Raw genomic sequence first — 24399 nt, forward strand, 5'->3', positions numbered from 1 at the left:
TCAGTTCTGACATCATCCATTTATGTGGGGGAAAAAGCAAGGGATTTTGTAGGTTTAATTCAAAGATCATCTGTTGTTACTGACTATTCTTGCTCATACTTGTTTGAAACCCTGGCATTTTCAACTACAGGTTACTAGGAGTTTCTAATTATGCTCTAGCTTGTTAGGTCAAATCAACATATGCTAGTAACAGAAACTGCAGCAGGTTTTCCATCCTAGGCTCTTTCCTCACTGATGGGTACTGCTTCTAGCTGACTGCTCCAGCATCTGGAACTATATCCAAGTACTGTAACACTGCATGGAAAGGAACTAAATATACAGCAGGGTTATAAGGGAAATCGTTCACACACAGCATTTGAAGCACTTAGTGCACCTCTGTTGGAGCTAAACAATAATTTGAGGTAATAAGTTCATGTTTACTGGCAAATCAATCTACTACAAATATCATTTAGGGTAACTTTCCGTTTAATGAAACAAGCAAAAATAAACAAATCAAAAGTTGTAAATAAAACTGAATTAAAATGTAAAATTAAATACATAGAAAGAGTCAACAAGATTAATTGTCCCACTATGACACAATGATGACAATGTACAACTAGGTTAAATATTAGTTGTGTCCCATTACTTGATGTTACTTTGTTCTCTGATCATTATTACCCACCATGACAAGCTGTAGACAATCTCGGGTTTTGCTTTGAAGAAGCAAAAGAACAGGCTCTTCCCTGGATAAACTGCAGTTCTTTCAGAGCAAAACACCTTGAGGACGTGAGGGTTAAACTGAACTGTTCCACGGATATGTTGAACTACACCTCAGTGTCGATTTTGACATAAATCCTAAACAATACAGTGAAACAAAACGTTCGGGATTTTCATTTCTGAGTCCATTTGAGAGTTTATTTGCAAGATACCTTACACTTGTATCTATCAGTAGATGCGGGAGAGCGTCCCTTTTATTACACCGTACATGTTCACTGTGAATTATTGTTTCCCCTCAGCTTGATCATTTCCATTTAAGGGGGGTGTGGGGAAATCCTCCATTCTGAAAGCGCTGGTTGCCATGGATTTCACTCAAACCTTCTCAACCACCGAGCACGTCCTCCGAGTGGCGTCAGAACAGTCTGTTGGAGACGATGAGATTGCAGCCTGTTGGCTCTGATGCTTGTGTACTTTACATACCATTTCCACTCTTTATACTTTATATGGATAGGCGCTGGCGCAAGGTGTAGTTGCAGCGAGTTGTCGAGTCACAAACCCCCAGTTTAAAGTAACTTTAATCTAAGGTGGAGATCCGAAGAACTTTCTCCGCGTGGCATTAGATTCGCATAAGTGTAAGTGTTCAAATATCAATTCGTTACAATTTCACCCATGATGTGGCTACAAGTGTTTAAGGATGAATTGAGACCTTGTTGTTTCCTATGATGGGGCGTTATATTGGCAGGCACGGTGGGAGTAATTCAAAGGGATCGACATTACCGGGTTAAAAAGGGAACACGAGACCTTTTTGAAACTTTAAGTCGGGCTCAATACTGGGTGGCGACCAAGTGAAATATCTGAATTTTTGGTCAGTGCATCCGTTTTCCTTAGAGCTTTTCATTTCCAGTGAAATACGTGTTTAATGTCCAGCGTGCAGCTCCCTAGCAATGTAACTCGATTAAACAGCAATCATTTCGTTTAGTTTGCAGTAAGTACAAACGCTCCACGCCAGGAACTTATCAGGACCACCGTCTTGTTGCCTGTTTATATTGTAGTTGAGATATAGAGTGTACAGTTCGTTTTACTCCTTTCTCTCGAAGATGTTAGAGCTAATCACAGAATCAGCACAACCACGACGAGTTCCTGATATGGTGGCGATGCTAATTTTGAATGTTATTGTGTGGCAGCTTGGAGTGGCAAATGGCAATGAATAGTGCTTAATAAAAACACAAATGTCTGCAGCAGTCTGCAACAGGTGAAGATATGGATTTGTGTGCGTGTGCGTGTGCGTGTGCGTGCTTTGTGAAGTCTCTCGAAAATATAAGGGGAAAAACCTTTAAAATTTAATTTAGATGCAGCAAAATATATTCTGCCTGGGTTGTATACGAGTTATATTTTCTGCCTGGGTTGTATATGGGTTATATTGATCCCACCGTGAAATCACGTTGAGTTCAAAGGTCAATTTAACAAGATTATTTTTTTTGAAAAGCTTAAGGATACCCGACGTTGTCTTCTCCATATAACGCACGTGAAAATGTTTGTTTAACAGGGGCTGTTGAATCCACCAGGTGTCATTTGTATCAGGTTGAAACTGGAAATTTACATTCAGCGATTAATTCCGAGCATTCTTAGTTGGGCAGTTTGCAACTCCTTTGTGATTCATTATTTTTTCAGAATGTCCGGACCCAGCCGAATGTTGTATCCACTTGGTAGTTCAAGTCATTTTCTGCTACATCACTTACAGCTACAGAGTAGGACCCGGTTCTGAGCACGGGGTAGTTTCACCAAAAGGTTCAGCAAGAGGTTGCTGTTTGTAAAATAAAACACTACTCACCGGAAGCAGTCTTAAATAAAACACATTTGGTTCCCCAGTTCTCTCAAGGATTTCAAACTGGTTTGTTGTCATCTGTTATTTAGTTTGGAAAAATATTTGCAATCTCACTGAGGTATGGTTGGAGGAGAGAACTTTACTCCTTTTCAGTAGATTACTGGTAGTGCGCAAAAATGAAAATGTAGTAGCCTCTTAATGCAACCCTCTAGCAAATGCTGCCTCTCCCCAAGTCTTCTATTCAACATGGATAAATAAATAGCCAAGCAATGAGTCTTTCATTAATGTAGTGTTTACTAATAGGCCTTAATTATTGTGCCTACGTTTATTAATTAGTCCCATTAATCAATATAATAAAGCGTTGTTTATAAGTGTTATTTAATCATTTGCTATTAGTAGAAGCTAAATCCATGGGACCCACAGGAACGATGGATTGGATTTGCATCATAATGTTGTCGATGTGATAGTTTATATTTTATTAACTATAAAGTGATTAGAAGTTCAAAGTTAATTTTTTATATGGGATGTAAACTGTGTAGGTTGTGAAATCACAGGATAAGGACTATTGGAGTCTCATTCATATTCTCCACAGGTGATAACTATAACACCTTATGTAACTATAAGGTGATAAGTATTATAAGATGGTTCATGATATAAGTCGTATTCTATGCCTCTTTAAGATTAAAGGGCCACCTGTAGCTAATGCTCTCACATAGTTTAACATTCATGGCACTTTCATCCTCTTCTCTTTCTTATAGTTTGCTACACTTTCTAAATGTGCCCGGTTATAGTGATGTGAGGAGTTTCATCCAGGATGACTTTGCTGGCCGGAGACAGTTCGGACTATGATTACAGCGCCCTCAGCTGTGCCTCTGACACCTCTTTTAATCAAACAATCTATAATGAAACACAAACTCTGAAAGGTGTGTTTTATAATAGAGCTCACCTCATTTCTCCTAATGAAGACTTGTATGGCAGTGCACTCCCAGGGGATCGCAAACACCACGTTGTAATAAATGTTGGGGGAATAAAATACTTATTACCATGGACCACACTGGATGACTTTCCTTTAACACGTCTAGGACAACTTCGATTTTGCCATACCTTTGATGAAATAATGAAAATTTGCGATGATTATGATGTGACAGCCAATGAATATTTCTTTGATCGAAACCCAGGTGCCTTTAAAACAATACTGACTTTTCTAAGAGCTGGGAAGTTGAGACTTTTGAGGGAAATGTGTGCCCTTTCTTTCCAAGAAGAATTGCTGTACTGGGGCATTGAAGATGACAACCTGGAGTGGTGCTGCCGTCGCCGATACCTGCAAAAAATTGAGGAATTTGCAGAAATGAATGCTATTGAGGAAGATCTGGTAGAAGGTGAAAAGTTGGTTGATTTGGTTGAGTCATCAAAATGTAATCACTTCATGACAAAACTCAGGGATATGGTGGAAAACCCCCAGTCAGGACTTCCAGGAAAAATCTTTGCCTGTCTCTCTGTTATATTTGTGACAATCACTGTAGTTAATCTATCCATCAGTACCATGCCTGACCTCAGAGCAGAAGAAGATAAAGTAAGTTTGCTTTTACACTTCATAATGAGTTAAACTTGGTTTAACAGTGTACAGTTAAACCATATTTTATAAACAAGTGTCACCTTCAAAATACAAGATGTAATTTAGTTTCAATGTTCAGTGGTATTATTCTAACCAATAATTTGGAAATACATGCATAGAAACTTAGCTCAGCCAAGTTTATGGCAATATAATTACTGCATGCTTAAAAATAGTTATAGCTTATTTTCATAAAGTTCAGTAATTATGTAATAACAAGTTTCATAAAGTCACGGAATGATACAGATTAGAAAAAGGTCATTTGACCTATTGTGCCTGTGCGGTCTCTTTGATAGCTATTCAATTAATTCAGCTCCTCTACTTTTTCCCTATGGCCTTTCCTTTCAAGTATTATCCAATTCCCCTGAATGTTATTACTGCATCCGCTTCCATAATTCTTCCGGATAGTACATTACAGATCACAAAAAATTGTGTAAGAAAATTTTACCTTATGTCACCGTTCATTCTTTTGTCAATCACCTCATATCTTGTTCATCTGGTTCTAATGCTTCTGCCACTGAAAGCATTTTATTTTCTCTTATATTCCCAAAATGTTTCATACTTTTCAACACCTCTATTAAATCTCTGCTCAAAGGAAAATCACCTCAGCTGTCTCCCTACATAAACGATTTCTCTACAAAAATAGGAAGTTAACAGCACACAAACATGCCCCCTCATTGTTAGAGTTGTGTGATCATATTAACAATGACTGAAATGAAAAACCTCACGGATCCATCCCACCTATCACATGTATCTTTCAGTTCTGATTAGAGCTGCAGGTTGCTTACTTCCAAAACAAGCCCAAAAATAATCATCACTAAAACACTGGGGATCGAATGTGTTTGTTTCAAAAGACACTTGAAACTGTGCGTGTTAGTCCCTCACCGAATTGGCAGTCAGATGATGGATAGCAGAGGCAACACTATCCCATGGAAAACTCAGATGAACGCTCACATGGAAATGGAAACGTACAAAATTAGACATCAGGGATGAGGCATAAACTATATAATTTGATGATCTGAGACAGAGCATTATCTGATCAACACGCACTCTGTCACAAAATACTTTGTGCTCCCATACATGAATGATGTCTTTAATACATATGCATCAGAACCTAATTTGAATATCTGTACTGTAAAATGAAGCATTCCAATTTAAGTCATTTGAGATTCCAAATTGGCTTTATTCCTTGTACCAGCTAAAGGCTGAATCCAAATTGTATTTGCTGATTTAAATATCAGTGCTAACGTCTAGGCGGAGGATTTGGATTTGAATATTTGGAACTGAAATGCTGGTCTTCTCTGGCGACTTCAAAAGAAGAACTAGAGATTGGCAGATAGGCCAATTCTCAACCTGTAGAAGGGAATTTTGTCCCACACTGAAAGACAATCTAGAATCAGCTGATTCTGAGAAATGATATTTAAGTGGGGCTATGTAGTTTGGAGCAACATTGAGGTTTATCTGTTTTTGCCCCCCACCCAACACAATGACACTATAAGTGGGATCCTAGGGTTTCTTCATTCTTTTGAGAGCTGGGGGTCACTGGCGAGGCCAACATTATTGCCTCTCTCCAAATGCCCTTGACAAGATGGTGGTGAGCCACTGTTTTGAACCGCCTCAGTCCTTCTGGTGAAAGTTCTCCCACAATGCTGTTGGCTAGCAAGCTTCAGGATTTAGACCCAGCAACAGTCAGCATTATATCTCAAAATCAGGATGGTGTGCCTCTTGGAAGGGAACCTGCAGATGGGGGTGTTTCCCTGCAAAATCAAAAAAATGCGAGAAGCACTCAGGTCAGACAGCATCTATGGAGAGGGAAACAGAAGTAATATTTCAAGAAACATATCAGGTCTTGAGAGGTCTTGACAGGGCAGATAGGGAGAAGATGTTTCTCTTATGGAAGAAAATGGAACTGCTGGAAAGAGTACAGAAAAGTTTTACAAGGATTTTGCCAGGACTAGAGGGTCTGAGTTATAGGGAAAGGTTGGCCAGGATAGGTCTTTATTCTTTGGAATGTAGCAGAATGAAGGGGCAACATTATAGAAGTGTTTAAAATTATGAGAGGCATAGATAAGGTGGATGGTAACTGTCTTTTCCCCAGGGTAGGGGAGTCTAAAACTAGTGGGCAAAGGTTTAGGGTGAGAGGGGAAAGATTTAAAAGGGAGCTTTAAAAAGGCAGCTCATTCCATACACTCACCACACAGAGGTTGGTGAGTAAATGGAATGAGCTGTCAGAGGAAGATAGGTACGTGGAGGGTGGTGCTCAGAGGGATATGGGCCAAATGGAGGAAGTTAAGACTAGCTGGGTGCGCACCGTGGTTGGCATGGACTGGTTGGTCCAAAAGGCCTCTATCTGTGCTCTATTGCTCTATGATTCTATGACTCTAGACGTCACTATTTATAAATAATGGGTCACCCATTTAAGACTGAGATGAGGAAAATAGAAGCAGAGTCTTTGAATATTTTTAGGGCAGGGGTTTGATAGATTCTTGGTAAGTAAGAGGTGGAAGGTTATCAGGAGTAGGTGAGAATATGAAGTTGAGGTTACAATCAGATCAGCCATGTTCTTATTGAATGATGGAGCAGGCGTGAGGGGCTCACACCTGCTCCTGATTTGTGTATTTACCTGCAAGGGAAAGGAGCTCTGAAGCTGGAATGTTTCCTTGTTGGTAACAAAATGAATGCTTTGATACAAACAACAAAAGCTGGGCAAATATACATAATTTTTTCTCCATAAAGTGGGGGAGAATCTTAAATGGAGGATCAAATAAATACATTAAACACCAAAGAGACTGTTTCCTCATGACTTTAGATCATGGATGGTCTGTGCCTTAAATCCTTTAACTAGCTTTTGTTTCATATTCCTTGATACCTTTTATGCTCTGAAAATATATCTATCTCCATCTTGACAACTCTAGTCCATTTGGGGAATAGAGGTCTAGCTTTTAATCACACCTTCTGTTGTGAACATCTCTTTCCTGATTTTCACTTCTAATGCCCTAAGTTTAATTTTAAAACCCTTGTTTTGGATTTCTCCACCAAAGGAAATAATTTCTCTCTTTTTATCATTTAGGATCCATTTGTCATTTTAAAGACTCAATTGGATAATTTCCCCAAACCTTCAAAATTCAAAGGAAAATGAAACAGTTTTGCAGACTTTCCTCATAATTTATCCCTTTGAATCATTCTGGTACCTGATCCAAGGCCAAAGTAACTTGATGCACAAAAGTGAAAGATGCATTACAAATGGATTTGGAGCAAGGAGGTGTAAGACAGAAATATAGTTTTTTCAGTTTTGTATTTTCATCCCTTGTATTAAACCCAATAGGCTATTAGACTAAATGTAGCTGTAAGCTTGCTATTTTGACTTTTGTATGTGGGCTACCAAATCGCTTAGTCACTAAGAACCTACTTTCATATGTCTTTCTTAGAAATAAAGTGGATGGATTCATAGTTTCCCACAATAGGCTCTAACTACTGTAGTTATCTCTATTACTTAATATAGTTATTGCCATCTTGCAACTTCCACAGTCATTTATACAATTTATTCAGCTTCCTTACAGTGTCTTCTATGAATTTATGTACAGAATTCATCATTACTTCATTCAAGCCATTACTCTCTATTTTTAGAGTCAGATGAAGTAGAATGGAGGGAGCTTTTTTATGGGAACATGAACATAGAGCATGGAATATTTTTAATTTTACCAACTTCTACTCCCAACCCATTGCAAACCCATATCACAACACACTTTCATTTCCAAGCACTTTCATTTTTGCTGATGAAGTTTGCAAATGGACGATATCAAATGCTCTCTGGAAGTCTATAAAGTCAACAGTCATAAAAGAATACAACTTGGCGAGTCATATGTAATCATACATTCATGCTAATTCTTTCATTAGCTTATATTTTTTCTAAGTGTTTGTAAAATCGGAATTGTACACCAGGTTTCAATATATTCTCCACAACTAATGAAAAACTGGAAGGTTTGTAGTTTCTCTTTCCCTTCTGAAATAATGGAATAATATTTTTATCCCAAAGGTACAGTTCTTGAATCTAAAGGGCTCTGAAATATGAGGACTACACAGCTACAGTTTCCTATCTATTTATTTGAATACTTGGGGCTAAAAATCATCAGATATAGAGTTTTATTGACTTTAAATTCCTCTATTTTCGCCATCTCTTTTTTTGCATGCTTAATCCCACTGTTTAGGTGTAAATAGGATGGAAAAGATGCATAAATTAATCCTTTGGTTTTAATTTTAACTGAAATTATACAGTGAATTCAAAGCAATTTCCTTGCCATCAGGGAAGTTTCGAGAACAGGTTAGATGGCTCCTCATAAAGATACCATGAGCCAATTTTGCTTCAATTCATCAGTATTAATGTAACTGTGGCAGAGGCAAATAGATCAGTGGTGGGAGTTATAGTTGGGAGCAAGAAAATTATTGAGGTATACTGCTTTTGGGAAAAAAATCCTTCCATTAAATCTTGTCTGTTATGTATATAAATAATCTGGAACTGAATACTGTCCAGCCCTCAGGGAGTATTTTAAAACCAATATTTACATATTGTTGGCTACGGGTATTTATACATCTTTACCAGCATCAAACTACTTCAAATACTCTTTTGGCATCCCAACTCTATTCTAGTTTCTGCTTCTTTTTCAAGATTGCAGCTTTAATTTATCTTCAATTTCTTTCCCACAGTATAAATCAGGGCAATTATTCATTTTAAAAGGATAAGACAAAATGTTATTGATTGAGCCCGGTCATGAGATGGATTTAAACATGAACTGTAATTCCCCAATATCTAATTCATGCTGCAGACTGAGTAAGAGTACAGAAGCTGGGAGGTCATACATAGATTCAAAGATCATTGATGAAAGCATTAGTTTTGGTTAAAGTAACAATGGAGGCTAGAGAAAGTTGTAAGGATGAACTGAATCCTTTTTAAATTTCCTTAATTCATCCACATACTTGATCCTTTGCCAGAAATTTCTGCAATTTATGCCAGGGCAACTACAAAATAAATCTGTGAAATAGATAGAAGCAGATTTTATTCTCACTGGGTCCTAGAGTCCCTGAAGCATTGAATGAAGTTTCTTGTCTTGTCCTCACTCTGTGGCAGAGCTCCAGATGAGAACGGAGAAATTGTTGATGAATAAAAAAACTTTTAAACTGTATTTTCTTGCTGAACATCTTGACTGCCTGGTGGTACTGCCAGCTTTTGGCTTAAGGCAAAACTAATGCACAGCACGGTACCTGAATATTGCCAAATATTCTGGAAGAATTGTCAGTCTTCCCGATATAACTATCAATAAAATTCATGCATTCCAATTTCCTCCAGTTTTGCTATATTTTGGGCTAAATTAGATGTGAATTATTTTGGCCTTCCAGTACAGAATTAATCAATTTATTTGCTGGATACACTCAAGTTGGATATATACTTAAAAATAAGTAATTTCCAAGGCTATGGGAAAGCACAGAGCAATGTGACTAATTGGTAGCTGCTTTAAAAAGCCAAAACTGACAATGATGGGCTGAAGAGCATCCACTTCATCTTTGAATCCAGGAGAATTGTGATTATAGTACCATAAAGGGGAATAGCATTCAATCAAGAGTTCCAAAAGGGCAAAATCTATAAGACACAGCTTAATCTTTAACAGGTTAGTAATGTTTTATATTGTATCATTGCTCATTTTAATTCCACTCCACTCTTTGAGATGTTTGGTCAATATTATGTATCATTTTGATTTGTCAAGATTGCATTTTGGCAGGTTGCAGAATTTCTGCAGGTTTCTTGCTCTGTGTAGCCATCCCTTGTAGTATCCATTCCCACCAACCCCCACCCCCCCCCACGCCCCCCCACCCCCCACATCTCATCAATGAAGTATCTGGCCTGTATTTTTCTTTTCAGGAAATGTCCTCATGAGGAGTCATAGTCTCACTCAGCATGGAAGCAGGAAACTCGAACCACTCAGTCTGTACTGACCATCAAGCACTTATTTGCAATAATCATTAGCTAATGTCATTTTATTCTCCCCACATCCCGTCAACTCCCCCCAGATTCTACCACTCACCTACACACAAGGGATAATTTTGTAGTGGCCAATTGGCCTACCAACTCGCATGCTTTAGGGATCTATCTGGAAGGAAACCAGAACGCCCAGAAGAATCCCAGAGAAACTTGCAGGCTCCTCACAAAACAGCACTGACAGTCGGGATTCACTTGGGTCACTGGAGTTGTGAGGCAGCAGCTCTACCAGCTGTGCCATGTTGCTGCGTGAAGAGGCCTGAAGCAGATTTTGCCACCAGTCTACAGGAGATGTTAGTGTACAGTAGAAAACAGTATTCTCCCACATTAACTCCGAATTCCTTAATGTGATTGGCTGGAAGTACCATTGTTAAGCACCACTGCAATATCTATGCACTTGGAACCAAAGTAAATTGTGCCAGATTTTAACTCTATTCAGAAAACAGTAGCTCTAAATTCATGAACAGCAACTCTGTCAGTAAGAATGCATATTGGAAGATTAGTTACACAGACCTCCATTTTAATTCCCTGATTTGTACCGTTACCAAGCAGTCTATAATTCTGAAGAAAAGTTTTATAATTTCAGGCTTAGCTTTCTTTGCTAAATTTAATATGAATGCATCCTGGTCAACTACTGCCCATGATGCATGATCTAAAGAAGGACGCATACTGAACCAGATGTGTAGATCATAAGAGGTGTCTATAGCTGTACTTAAAACAAGCCTAGTCCCATTTTATTTCCAAATAAGGACAAATAAGTCTGTACTACACATCTTTTACCAATTTTGTTTACCTTGATTGAGGTTGCTTATCACTATTCAACTTTCGATGGATGTGAGAAACCTGCTAGGTGTATTCAGAAGCTAGATTAACTGGAACTGGGTTGAACCCATAACTTGGAGGCCAGTGGCTGTAAAGCTTTACAATGTTACGCAGCCTTACCAGTCTTCTGTACTTGGGGGATGCATGGTGATGTTCCATGTACCATGGTGGAAATCTGGAGCAGCAGTAATTAGCATTAGGAGATTAATGGGGATGGAGGGTCAAGCAGTGACCAGAATATGACATTGGGTTTAACATCAAGCCAGGAGGAATGTTTCATGATATCTTAATATGTGAATGTTTTTGATGGTAGCCTCTGAGGGGTTGTCAGTTAGATTGCATGGAGACTTGGGTTTCAGTCTACAGCCTGCTTACAAAATGGATTGGGCCTAATTCTGGGATTATCAAAAGTGAAGTCCACATCCAAGCAAGCCTCTCTTTAGTGGCCAGAAGTTGCAACTTCAGCGAGTGCAGAAAACAGGCAGAATTAACATCCACGGTAAGGGAAATCAGACCAACTAAATAATGGTAGATAATCAATGGCTCCCTGTTGTACACCTCTGCCATAATTGAACCCCAATAATATAATACAATTATCCACACCTCTTTGCATTCATCACCAAGTTATATTTTAAGTTTTATTGAAGCATCATCAACCTGAAACATTAATTTTCCCCCGATGCTGCATGACTTGCAGAGTATTTCCAGCAATTTCTGTTTTGGTATTATATTTTACGATGTTAACAGGTGCTTTACTGATTGTTTTAATAATCTTGTCTATAACTGAGGTTAAACAGAACAATCTAATGACAGTTGATAGTTAACATGGACCAAGACCTTGTATTACATAGAAGATTAATGGAAGGCTGAATGCTAGCATTATAAAGCCATTTTATTATTTCAAAGGCAATGATCCATGGTTAGTAAGTTAATATAGCAATTTTTAAATAGTTAGCTTACAGAAATAAATAGATGTTATCACTATGATATAATAAAAATGTATCAAATTAAAATGGAATTATAAATAGGTTCCATTAGTATCTGAAGTTTCTTTTCCCTTTGTTTCCTCAAGTTATGATTTGTACATTTCTTTCATTGGTTGAACATGAATTTAAGGAACTTCAATTCTGAGATGAAAATAATGATATAAAACTTAATGATATAAAGGTTTTTCCCCTGTGTACGGTAGATATTTGTGAGATGAATCATGCCATTGCCATATTGGGAGTATGCAGAGCAGAACAATCATGTGATGATGAATTGACACTGGTGCTGCCATATTGGAGCTCAATGTTTTATCCAAGGCCATCTTTCAAATTTAGTGGCTGAACATTGAACCCAATTTAAAAGGATCTTCCACTACTTGAAGGTTAATTGATTGTTAGTTTCATCTGACTGTTGCTATAGTTCTACATGTTACTTGTGTTTCCTCAAATTGTTTTGAGTTTTAAAATTGGTATCTTAGCATCCATAGTGTCTTCATTTTGTAACAATCGGCTGCACTGTCTGTTTGAGCTATTGCACGTACCAGAGGATAACTACTAGCCAACGTGGCTTATCTGCTGATGTCTCCCAGGCAACATTCATGCAGAAGTGCATAGCGTGGATACAATGAAAGCCTTACCACTCTAAATTGGTCGAGCAGACCACTGGCCTGCTACAAAATGCTTCCTGCATCCAGCCTTCTTCGGTGGTCTCTGTAGTCAGTTTTAACAGTGATTATGATATATTTTGTACAACCTTGCCAATGAGAAATTGTATCTCATGTAATGAGCGGCTGAGGTGAAGAGGAAGGAAGAAGCCAAACTTAAGCAAGTGGAATGGAGCAACTGAAATGAAGTGCCCTTTCCTCCCCAGATTTCCCATAGAGAATTTGTTTGAGTAACCAATACCTCAGTTCCTGATCCGCAAACTGTCCAATACCATACTGTCCCTCTGTTAGGAAACCAACACATCGTCTGCTTGGTCACAATTCAGTTCAATTCAATTCAAAGGCAGGAGGCATCAGATATTCCAATGTAAAACTAAGTTCTGCCAAACTGCATGAACACATTAACTCTTCACTCTACTGCATTCCTGAGGTGCTTATCTTCCATGTGCCTTGCCTGTCCCAGTGCTATACTGCAGTACTACCCGATTGCCCAATGGTTGGCAGAAGATAGCTTACCATCTATGGAGGAACCTGTAAATGGGCTTGCAGAATGACCTTGATCTGCCACCACAACCATCACAGCACCATTGAAAACACTGGTAATCTATTTTAGAAGAACCTAGTGAATTGCTATGACAGACTACCAACCCCCTTTGCATATTCTAATCTTCAGTGAATTGAGCTTGAATGGCACCAGCCTGAATTTCTGTTTGAACACGCTGACATTAGGTGCCTGCAGTTAGCATTTGGCACAACTTGGTTTGGACTGGAATATTTATTTTTGATGGCACCAACTTTTGAATTGTGACCAAGCAGATTCTGTGTTCAGTGGCAACCGAGCGATCAGCCACCAGAGTCTGCGTCATGATCGAGTTCACTGGTGTGTGAATGGAGTTGGCCCCATGTCCACGGATGGGCTTCAATCTTTGCACAAAGCCCTGTGCCAAGTTGGTGTCATGCTCTTCTGTGCTCATTGACTCTGAACTCTGCCTTTCTGGTGGGCTTCCCAATGTACCAACACACTTCCTTCTGCCTGCCAAATCCTTTTGAAGCCTCCCCCATTCCAGCCCTTATCTGAATCCTCTACAACATAATGTGTATGGCTGCACTCCAGTAATCTGGCGCCTGTGCTCTCTTTGCCTTTTACTCCCCTCCGCACACCTCATGATGTGCAATCAGCACCCAAGTGCTGTCTTCTATATTGTGCATAATGTCAGAATCTGAATGAGGAGCAGCAAGTGTGAAATTGAGTGACAGCTCCATCACCTCATCATGTTTTATTTTGCAGCTATCTGAAAGGAGAAAGACCCAAGGGTAAGAATTCTGTAAGGGGAGTGTTGGGAAATAGATGCTTACATCATTGGCAGCTTGTGAAGCAAAAGAGATGCTGGGTTGAGGAGGAGACGGGAGGAGGATTTAGTGCAGCATATTCTCTTGCTCAGTAATCGCCAGCCATGTTGTCTCTGGTGTGCATCACCTTGTCACACAGAGAGAGGGAGATGCATTAGCAAATGTCATGCAGTCTGTTTGGGCAAAGGGACCATCTTGTTGAACAACTAGCAGCGTGTGCAAGCTGTGAGGTATGGGTGGGGGGGGAAAGTAATGGTCTGCAGATGCTGGAAACCTGAAATTTAGAGAGAAAATGGTGGTGCCCAGCCTATCAGGTAGCATCTGTGGGGCAAGAAATGGTTAAATTTCCAAACAATGGCCTTTTATCAGAACTGGGAAAAGTTAGAGAAAAGGAATTAATTTGTTTTACTTGATGAGGAGAAGAAAACAAAAAAGAAGGTCATAAATTGTAGGAGAGATTGAATGCCAGAAGGGGTGCAAGATGACAGAGAGTGGCAATGGCCAAGTAATGAAACAAAAGCAAATGGATAGAGATGATACCCTTGCACAGCACACAAGGCTAATGGTGCAGTTGGCAGCATATGGCATATGAAGATGCATTCACTGACAATTCAAGGTCCTGAAACTTCTTATGGCATTGCATCTAGGTCTTTGGAGTTTGACTCAAGCCATTGATCTGCAAGTCTATTGGCTGCCAGTGCCTTCTGAGTCTGGCATTCTGCATATGTCACCTTTATTCCTCCTCAACAAGGACTCCAGTGTCCAGAAAATATGGAGCACACTCTTCAATAATGTGCCGTTTTTCATTGTTTCAAGGTGGCCACTCATGATATTGTTTCCTTGCTGATGCATCTAACCCATGAGCAATGAAATTTGCAATGGACACGTATTGAAATTGTTCATATCGGAAGGCAGCACAAAGTTGGCATACTAGCTCCACTGTACAACAGGTTCAGGTTAATTACTGAACATAATCACCGTACTTATTTTTAAGGATGGCACCTTTAGCTCCTATAAGTTTCTACTGCTCCTTCACCCACACTAACATGTTTCATTTTTTACTTGAAGTATTTGTTGCATTAGAACTCATCCCCAGAAGCTCCAAACGCGCTATGTATTGGTGTCAGCGCATTGGAGTCTGCCTTCAAAGTTTATCCCACTGAAGTCAATGGAATGAATTGCAGAAACAGAGTAGTGCTGACATGAATTTAACACTACCAACCAGGGTCAAATTTTTAGGCATCTCTCTTTTCTCAATACCATTGTCAATCTACCTATCTTTCCTGAAGATCCCATAGCCTGGAATATTTAGGGCCTGGTCACGCCTGGAGTACTATAACATATTATTTTAGTGTAATTTGTGATTCTAAATCACTTGCCTTATTTCTAGCTCACTTTTATTTTGCACTCCATGTGGATTTGCTTGTCTTTTTCTCATAGTTTAAACTGGAATATGTCCCAGCTATGCTTAGAAATTAGTAATGCATAAATTTGCTGAATTGTCTTTATGAAATGGTTTGATCACTTGAGAAGTTGTTGAGAGAATTAATTAATTAATCTTGCCATTAATTAAGGATGTCAATCACAGTCATAAACTAACTTTTTGTCAAAATACAACCAAAATACTTTGATTAAATAAATGGAGACTACAAAGTTATTTCAGACACTCAGAAATTTGATATTTTAGAGCTGGAATCAGTATCAGAGATTGTTTATAAAATGGTAAGATCGAAATATTCTGCAGTGACCAGAAGGGGTACGATTCCTTATTGCTTCAAACCAGCATGAAGGACCAAAGTAAATTACTCTCTGGGTTTCATAAGATTAAATCAGCCAAACTGCATGGCACCAGGGAGTTGTCCAGAAGTGAGGGAGGTGATTGAGGAGGGCGGTTCAGCCTGGCCCTATTGCCCAGCTGCCTAATCTTGCCTGTCAAGAAAAATGCTTTAGTATGAATTCCCAAGTGCAACACCACAATAAATTGACTAGAATTTTTACTTATCTGTGGAGTCATAAAGTCATACAGCAAGGAAATGGGCCCTTTGGCCCACCTGGTCCATGCCAACCAAGGTGCCCACCAAGCTGGTCCCATTTGCCCCTGTTAGGCTCATATCCCTCTAAATCTTTCTTATCCATGTACTTTTCCAAGTACCTTTTAAATGTTGTTAATGTACCTGCCTCAACCACTTCTTCTGGCAGCTCATTCCATATACTGACCACCCTCCAGGTGAAAATGTTGCCCTTCAGGTTCCCGTTAAAGCTCTTTCCTCTCACCTTAGACCTATGCCCTGTAGTTCCTGATTACCCAACCCTGGGAAAAAGACTTTGCACATTGACCCTATCTATGCTGCTCATGATCTTGTACACCTCTGTAAGATCACCCCTCATTCTCCCATGCTCCAATGAATGAAGTCCCAACCTGCTCAACCTCTCTCCATAACTCAGTCCCCCAAGTCCTGGCAATGTCCTCATAAATCTCCTCTGCACTCTTTCCAGCTCAATGGCATCTTTCCCATAGCAGGGTGTATGTGTGTTTTATTTTTAGATTTTTTTTCTTTGGTGCTTCTATAGTCCTAGAGGTGATTCAGTTGGCAGCTTGTTATATTTTAAATTCCATCTCCCCTGATTCTTATGTGATCGCGAGACTGGCAGCTATGTTTTGTTTTGCTTTAGAGTTTGCACTTGTCTACTTGGACACAGCAGCGCATGCATATTACTCTTAAATTTTGAAATTTGGTTTCACTGAAATTAATGGAGGCAAATTTCAGAAGTGATATGCAAAGTTGAAACACTACTACATTATACATTTAGAACATGAAATCTGGGACCAACTTCTACCTCCTAATGTCCAAAATCACAGGGGATTGTTTTGTACAATAAAAACTCAAAACGCTCCATGGTAGTACATTTCCTGTTACAATTTAATAATGTTTCTGTTCCATTAATAACTCTTGACCTACATTTCATTCGATGTGTTACCATATCGCAAGCAATCAGTGTAACATCTACAATCTGCATCACCTATCTTGTTCATAGATGGCACAAAAGCAGTACTTCTGTTTTCATTGCCATCTTCAAATGCCTCAGCCTTTCTACAGAATATGGAAACTTCATCATGATATTGTCATAAAGATTGTGAAGCCGATTGTTTACCCCTTAAGCTTTAATGTTCAAATTCTTGGACAATTTCATGACAGCCTATAAATGGTTTGTTGTACCTCTACAGTCACAGACTGATCAATATTAAAAAAAAACAATGTTTCAGTTTTCTGAATTTAGACAGGTTGAAATTTTGAATGACTGTCCAAAAGAATTTTCAAAATTATCAGCATTATCTTTATAGATCTGGCTGAAATAATTTCATCATAGTTTCTGAGACAGCTTTCAATTTCATCAATTTGTTTAGTTTTCTCAACTATTTTAAATGTATTAAGTACCTCTATATGATTTGTATCTTTTGCAATTACAGTTGAAGAAATATTTTACAGCACAAGATCAGAACTTGAAGAATTCTTGCACTAAAGTTATGCAATTCTTACTGCCTATTAAGCACCAGTTTAAATGAACAAGTCACCATAATAAAATCCCATCAGACTGAATTGAGAAAAGTTATGGATCAATCCTATTGTAAGGTCCATATCGCCATACTTCAGTGGAAAGAAATTTGAGGATGATATTTGTAGACTATTTAGAGCACCATATATTAACCTGGACTGAGTATGATGAAAGAGATTTTATTTATTGAAAAATAAAAATAGTGGACGTTTATTCACTGTTTGTTTAATATTTTCTATCTGCAGGGTATATGCTCCCAGAAGTGTTACAACATTTTCATCGTGGAAACTGTATGTGTAGGTTGGTTTTCTCTGGAGTTTGTGTTACGTTTCATACAGGCCCGCAGCAAATTTGATTTCCTAAGGACCCCTCTGAATATCATTGACATTGTGGCTATCTTACCCTATTACATTACCCTTCTGGTGGACACCACTTCGGTGGAGAATGGAAAACCTGGAGGAGGAAGCAGTTACCTTGACAAGGTGGGGCTGGTTCTGCGAGTACTCCGTGCCTTGAGAATTTTGTATGTCATGCGCCTTGCCAGGCACTCCTTGGGACTACAGACTCTGGGACTAACAGCTCGCAGATGCACTCGTGAATTTGGTCTACTCCTTTTATTTTTGTGTGTGGCCATTGCGCTCTTTGCTCCATTGCTATATCTTATTGAAAATGAAATGGCTAGTTCACATGAGTTCACAAGTATACCAGCATGTTACTGGTGGGCAGTGATCACCATGACGACTGTGGGCTATGGAGACATGGTGCCACGAAGCATCCCAGGTCAAGTGGTAGCTCTAAGCAGCATCTTAAGTGGCATTCTTCTCATGGCCTTCCCTGTAACGTCCATTTTTCACACTTTCTCCCGCTCATATGTGGAGTTAAAGCAAGAACAGCAAAGAGATCAGAGAAGATTACAGTTCATGGTTAAATCCAAATCACAGATGAATAGCATATGATGAGGAAATGAAAATACATTTCCAAGTCGCTCTTCAGAACCCAGATAAATTGTTGTTTTGATTGAACAGCAGATATTAGAGACAATCTTCATTTCTAAAACACTGTGTAATTGTGTTTTTTCATAGGGAAAGATATTTCAATAGCAGTTTGATAGAACTAGCTTTCAGACTGATTTTTTTTTTGAAAATCTATATACTACAAATATTTAAGTGTACATTATAAGTATACATTAACCTACCCAATAGAGGCTAGTTGGAGTTATAACAAGTAATGTAGTATGTGGTCAACAGAAATCTTGAAAGAATTTTGGCAAAATTTTGAGTGAAAATGATGGAATTCTTTTTTACAGCATTAGTTGTCACACTGAGCAACCCAAGATTTATTATGGTTAGCCATACAATGGATATAAAAACAATATGCTGGAAACACTCAGCAGGTCAGGCAGCATCTGTTGAAAGAGAAACAAAGTTAATGTTTCTGGTCGGAAACCCTTCATCAGTACAGGGAAAGAAAGAAAACAAGTTAGTTACAAGTTGCAGAGAGTGTGGGGGAGAGATGAATTGAACAAAGAGAGTATCATTGACAGGGTAAGGTCAGGGTGCCACGAGAATAAGTTGTAGAAGCCATCTGGTCATTGGGTTAACGAGGTCAGTTAGAGAAATAAAAACAGAACAAAAGCAATGAAGTGGGGGAGAGTAGAAAGTGAGAACCCAAAGGTTCTTCAATTTGAAATGTTAACTGTTTCTCGTTTCGCAGATACTGCCCAACCTGTTGCGTTTTTCCAGCACTTTCTGTTTTTTATTTCAGATTTCCAGCGTCGGCAGTTTTTTGATTTTTATTTATAATGGGCAATGTGTGTAATGTCCTTAAGCAAGACACACGAAATCCCATCAAAATAAGCAAGGAATCATCTACAACTGTCCTACATAAATGTGCTATCAATAAGAATTATCTTCCATTGGTCTCCCATTTATGAAGATTTCTTTCAAGATTTAAAACTCTTTCCCAAGCACATTTTCTACAATATAATTCATAAGAATTTATGGACCTGATCCATAAATAAAAATAAAATGAAACTCAAATAAAAATAGCAAATGCTGGAAATACTTAACAGAGTTAATGTTTCAGGTTGATGACGCTTAAATAGAGCTAGGAAAAACTAGAAATGAAATATGTTTTAATTTGCGGAAAGGGGGAAGGGTGGAAAGAACAAAGTGAATGTCTGTGATTGGCTGGAAATCATTGGTGGTGGCGCTGTCTGAGCTATGATGGCTTGGCTTGTTAATCACAACTTATCTGAATGGAGGTGTGGTAAATGGAAGGAGAAATAAAAGAACTGAGGAGAGAGGAAACAAAAACAATGCTGGGCTGTTAGAAATAAAATACAGCAGTTACTGGAAATCTGAAATAAAAGAGAATGCTTGAAATACTCAGCAGGTCGGATAGTATCTCTGGAGAAAGAAAACCCAATTTTTTATTATAGGTCGATGGTTTTTCATTCTGATACAAACTGGACAGGCTGATTATCTGAAATTCTTAAATTCAGTGTTTTCATTCCTGAGGGCTGTAATGTGTCTAGCCAGCAAGTAAGAAGTTATTCCTCAAGCTTACGTTGGGCCTTCATGGACCAGTATGAGAAGTCAAAGACAGAGATCAGAGTTTCAAGCACCTGGAAGCTTAGGGTCACCCTTGCAGACCAAATGGAGGTATTCTGCAAAGCGGTCATTCAATTTGCACTTGTTTTCTCCAGTGTGAAGCAGATTTTGAGCACTGAATGTGATATGCTAAATTGTAAGAAATATTAGTGACTCACTACTTTCCCTGGAAGGAATGTTTGGATCACTGGATGGTGACAAGGAAAGAGATGAAAGAGCAGGTGTTCCACCTCCCATGCTTGCTTAAGAAGATGCCATGAGGAGGTAGGTAGGTATTAGTGGAGATGGAAGAATGAACCAGGGAGTCGCTCCAAGAAGGATCCCTTCAGATTGCTGAAAGGATAAGGGAGGGCATCACACTGAAGATGGCAGAAGTTATAGAGGGTGATTCTTTGAATGTGGAGGTTGGTGAGCTTTAAGGTAAAGGCAGGGGATACCTATCCTTGCTCTGGTTGGCAGGAGATGGGTTAAAAGCAGGTGTGAGAGAAATAGAAAGGCATGGTTGACAGCCCTGTCAATTATGGTCGGGGAAAACCATGCTTAAGGAAGAAGGAAGACACCTTTGAAGCACTGATGTAAAAACTCATCTTCAATATGGATCAAGCTTTCAGAATAGAAATTTGATCTTTTGAACAATACTTCAAGTTCCAATATTGTGCGATTATCCAAAATTCAAACAACTTGGCTGACAAACCGTTGTGCAATAGTTTAAATGGCAAATACCTCACTTTGACCCTGGGAACATTTTTGAGACATGTATCTAGTTGGAAGGCATTTTCCAACCCCTGGGAATATCTTCAGATTGAGCCATTTACTTTCTGTAAGGTTGATTGCTTTTGCTGAACTGCATTAAAATAAATAAAAATGGAGCTGGAGGACTGTTCATTACAGATTGTTGCCCTGATTCAAAACAGACTTGAGATGATGGTGGGTGCATTCATTCTATAAATGTTAGTATTTTTGTGGGTACTTGCTTGATATTTACAGAAATTCTAGGAAAGCCAATGGCTCCATTGAGATTATAACATAACCCAGTATGGTTAAGATCTCTAGATGGATCCCACACAGCATTAGTTTCATTGTTCCTAGGGAGTTGGTACCGTTCAAATTGCTTGTGAATTTGCATCTAATGCTACCAAATTCAACAGTGTGACAATTATTGGAATCCTATTTTGTTTTAGTTACAAGGTCCTGACGAATCTTCATACTGACATTCTTTTAACCATTATATTTAGCCTCTAACGCAAATGGTGGTTTAATCTCATTATATGACCATTTAGGAAGTCTATTAACATTGATTGTTAAGTCCCACTTAATGTTCTATTCCTTGGGATGACTATGGTATTCAGGCTTTCCTAAACTGATTTTAATATCAAACTCCCTATTACAGATGAAACATAAAAATTTACCTGCGGTAAATTTGAACATACTTTTTTTGCCATGACAATTGCTCTTGGGATTCAGCTTTTGCAAGGAAGGAGCAGCTCATAAAAAAAATTCACGGTAAGTATGACATAGGGGCCATGTACCCCAACAGTTATGCACCATTTGAACTGGCTCCTCCTGCATATCCAGTCAGTGTAGCCTCTATACCTGTGTCTTCACATGCTGATCTAGTTTCCCTTGAATACATGTGTGATATTTGTCTCAACTACTCCTTGTAAAAAGGAGTTATACATTCTAACCATTCCTTAAGTAAAGCTGTTGCACTTGAATTATTATTGTACTCCTAATTATGGCTTCTCCAATGTGGAAATGCCTTCTCTGCATGTCCCCCATGAAACCCTTCCACAATCTTGAACACTTATATGAGGTCATCTCTCAGCCTTCTCTATCTTGGAGAAAAGTATCTCAATCTGTTTTTTTTTCCTGATTTATATTACTTCTCAGTTCTGGTATCAGCTTGTAAATGAATTTTAAATCCATTTAATCCAATCTGCTGTAGCATTGATATAAAGGCAGCCCAGAATGCACAATCAATCTGGCATGAAAACAATGCATGATGAAACAAAGCTTCGTACCAAGCTGCACGAAACTGACACTAGTTTTCCAAATTGTATTTGAACATTTATGTTGTATTGTACAATATTATATATAATCTGTCCTGGTGTAGACTCATTGCTGAAGGATTCCCATAGGGATACACTAAGCAAAGAGAACAAGCTCTGGTTTTCATTTTAGAACTTGATGTAGAAAACTAATGTTAAATTGGACACAATACAGAATAACCACAGTTTATGTTATGACTAGATAATCCAATACCACATTGTGCAATAAAGAGAAACTATTGTCAAAGAGGTATCTATGTTATATTTAGAGCCGTAGAAATTTTAGCACGGGAAGAAGGTATTTGCATCTTTGCCAGCTCTTTGATAGGGCAATCCAAAATTAATCCACAGTCCTATTCTTTTCATATCAATGAGTCAAATATCTTTGGTTCAAATATTTATCCATATTTTCCATTAAATGAGGCCAGTATCTGTGCTAACTATCATCTATAGCAAAATATTCATGCTTAATAAAATCCTCTTTTTAAGGGCATTCCTCCTCACCTTTGGTTTGACTCTGTTCATGACAACTTTAAGTTGACAATACCTCTCAACCAACTCTCCAGAATAATAAGCCTCGCCCTGTTTGTCAAATCAAAATCCTTATTACATTTTCTCTGGGCTTTCTCTGTTCCATTGAAGATCAATTTAGTACCTCAGAAGTTTCATCCTACCAATAATTTCCTATCCTCAGAATGACCAGGTGAACCTAGACTCTGTACACTCAGTGAGTTAAATATCCTTTTAATGGATATCCATGTAATAGATTCTCTGACCTGCAGTCAGAATCTATTTACAGAATTTTAGTTTTTCTTTCATTTTTATATTGTGGTTCAGTTCAAGGATATCTCTATTTTCATTGGTGTTTGGCTAATGGATATTTTTGGTTATTTAAAAAGACTCACACAAAAAAAGCTTCAATGTCTTGTACGTATGAAGTGCAACCAAATTTACATTTGTAATAATAATCAGTGCAGATGAGCACAACCTTCACCTTAAATATGTCATCAAAATCTTCATTTTCTTTTATGAAATCACTAACACCTTTTTTGTGTTTCATTTAATTACTGCTATTACTTTTACTCTTCCAACTTTCCAACAAAAAAAGTGTATCCCACAAACAGATGGCTTCACTCATTATCTATATGGGCATTTGGAAAACCGCATGCAGCGTCCTTAAAGCAAAATGAAGAACTTGTAAATTTTGCATGGTTAACAATTATTATTTGCACGGGGTTTTACTGAAGGAAAAAAACTAAAAATCACTTTTCCTCATAAGCCTTTGAGGGTTTATCAAATAAAACTGAAAAACTCAAGCCCTGTTAATTTATATAAATCTTTGATCAGTATATGGATTGATTTAGTGATAGAATCATGCACATCGTATATCTCCTTCATCTGCGCAACTCTTGTGTAGCAGTTTTGACTATCATCCTGTGTTGACTCTGATAAGTTACTCTAAGAATGTGACTCTTTAGTTCTAGATTCTCTGGCTGGGGAAACATGCTCCCAACATATACCCTTTTAAGAAATTTGTGTTTTACTGAGATCATCTCTCAATTTTCTAATCTCTGGGGGAAATATAAAGATGGTTTACACAAACTCTCCTCTAGGAGATACCATCAAACTCGTGATTTTTCAGTGTACATCTTCATTCTTAAAAATTGTGCACTGTACTCCAGGTGTAGTCTCACCAAGACCCTGTATAATTGCAGCAGGACCTCCATATGTAGAAATTCATACCTGGTCAGTTGAACTTGCAGCCTGCTTATTTTTACTATGTTATTATCTGCCCCAGAATCTTATTCTTCCAGCTGATTCTGTGTTTAACCTTCCCTGAATCCTCCAACTTTCCTGCAAACAGAACCACCAACCTTCCATCTCATCACCCCACCTCGCCCTCCATCTCATTAAATATTGCCCTAGTAATATGATTTAGCAAAACACCTATGGTAGCCCATCCCAACGGAACTGACAAAAAACTGTTGATGCTGGAAATCAGAACTAAAAATAGAGAATCCTAGAAATACACAACTGGTCAGACAGCACCTGTGGAAAGGAAACAGACTTACTATTTCAAGTCAATGACCCTTCATGACAGTTCACTCTTTCTCCAAAGCTCCTATCACCCACACATCACTATTTCAGCCTTGCATTTAGACCTCTGATCTGTGTCTGTATGCCACTCGGCATGTGG

The 24399-nt window shown here is 38.5% G+C and overlaps 1 protein-coding gene across 1 annotated transcript; it reads left to right on the forward strand.

Annotated features, from left to right (window-relative positions):
* Positions 1–1159: 1159 nt before the first annotated feature.
* kcng1 (potassium voltage-gated channel, subfamily G, member 1) lies at positions 1160–21402 on the forward strand. Its single transcript, XM_052031492.1, has 3 exons — positions 1160–1328; positions 3280–4094; positions 17788–21402. Exons 2-3 carry the CDS (start codon positions 3336–3338, stop codon positions 18496–18498), a joined length of 1470 nt encoding a protein of 489 aa, XP_051887452.1. The 5' UTR covers positions 1160–1328; positions 3280–3335; the 3' UTR covers positions 18499–21402.
* Positions 21403–24399: the final 2997 nt, after the last annotated feature.

Source organism: Pristis pectinata, chromosome 16 (genome assembly GCF_009764475.1).
Source record: "Pristis pectinata isolate sPriPec2 chromosome 16, sPriPec2.1.pri, whole genome shotgun sequence".
In the NCBI taxonomy this organism is placed as follows: domain Eukaryota; kingdom Metazoa; phylum Chordata; class Chondrichthyes; order Rhinopristiformes; family Pristidae; genus Pristis; species Pristis pectinata.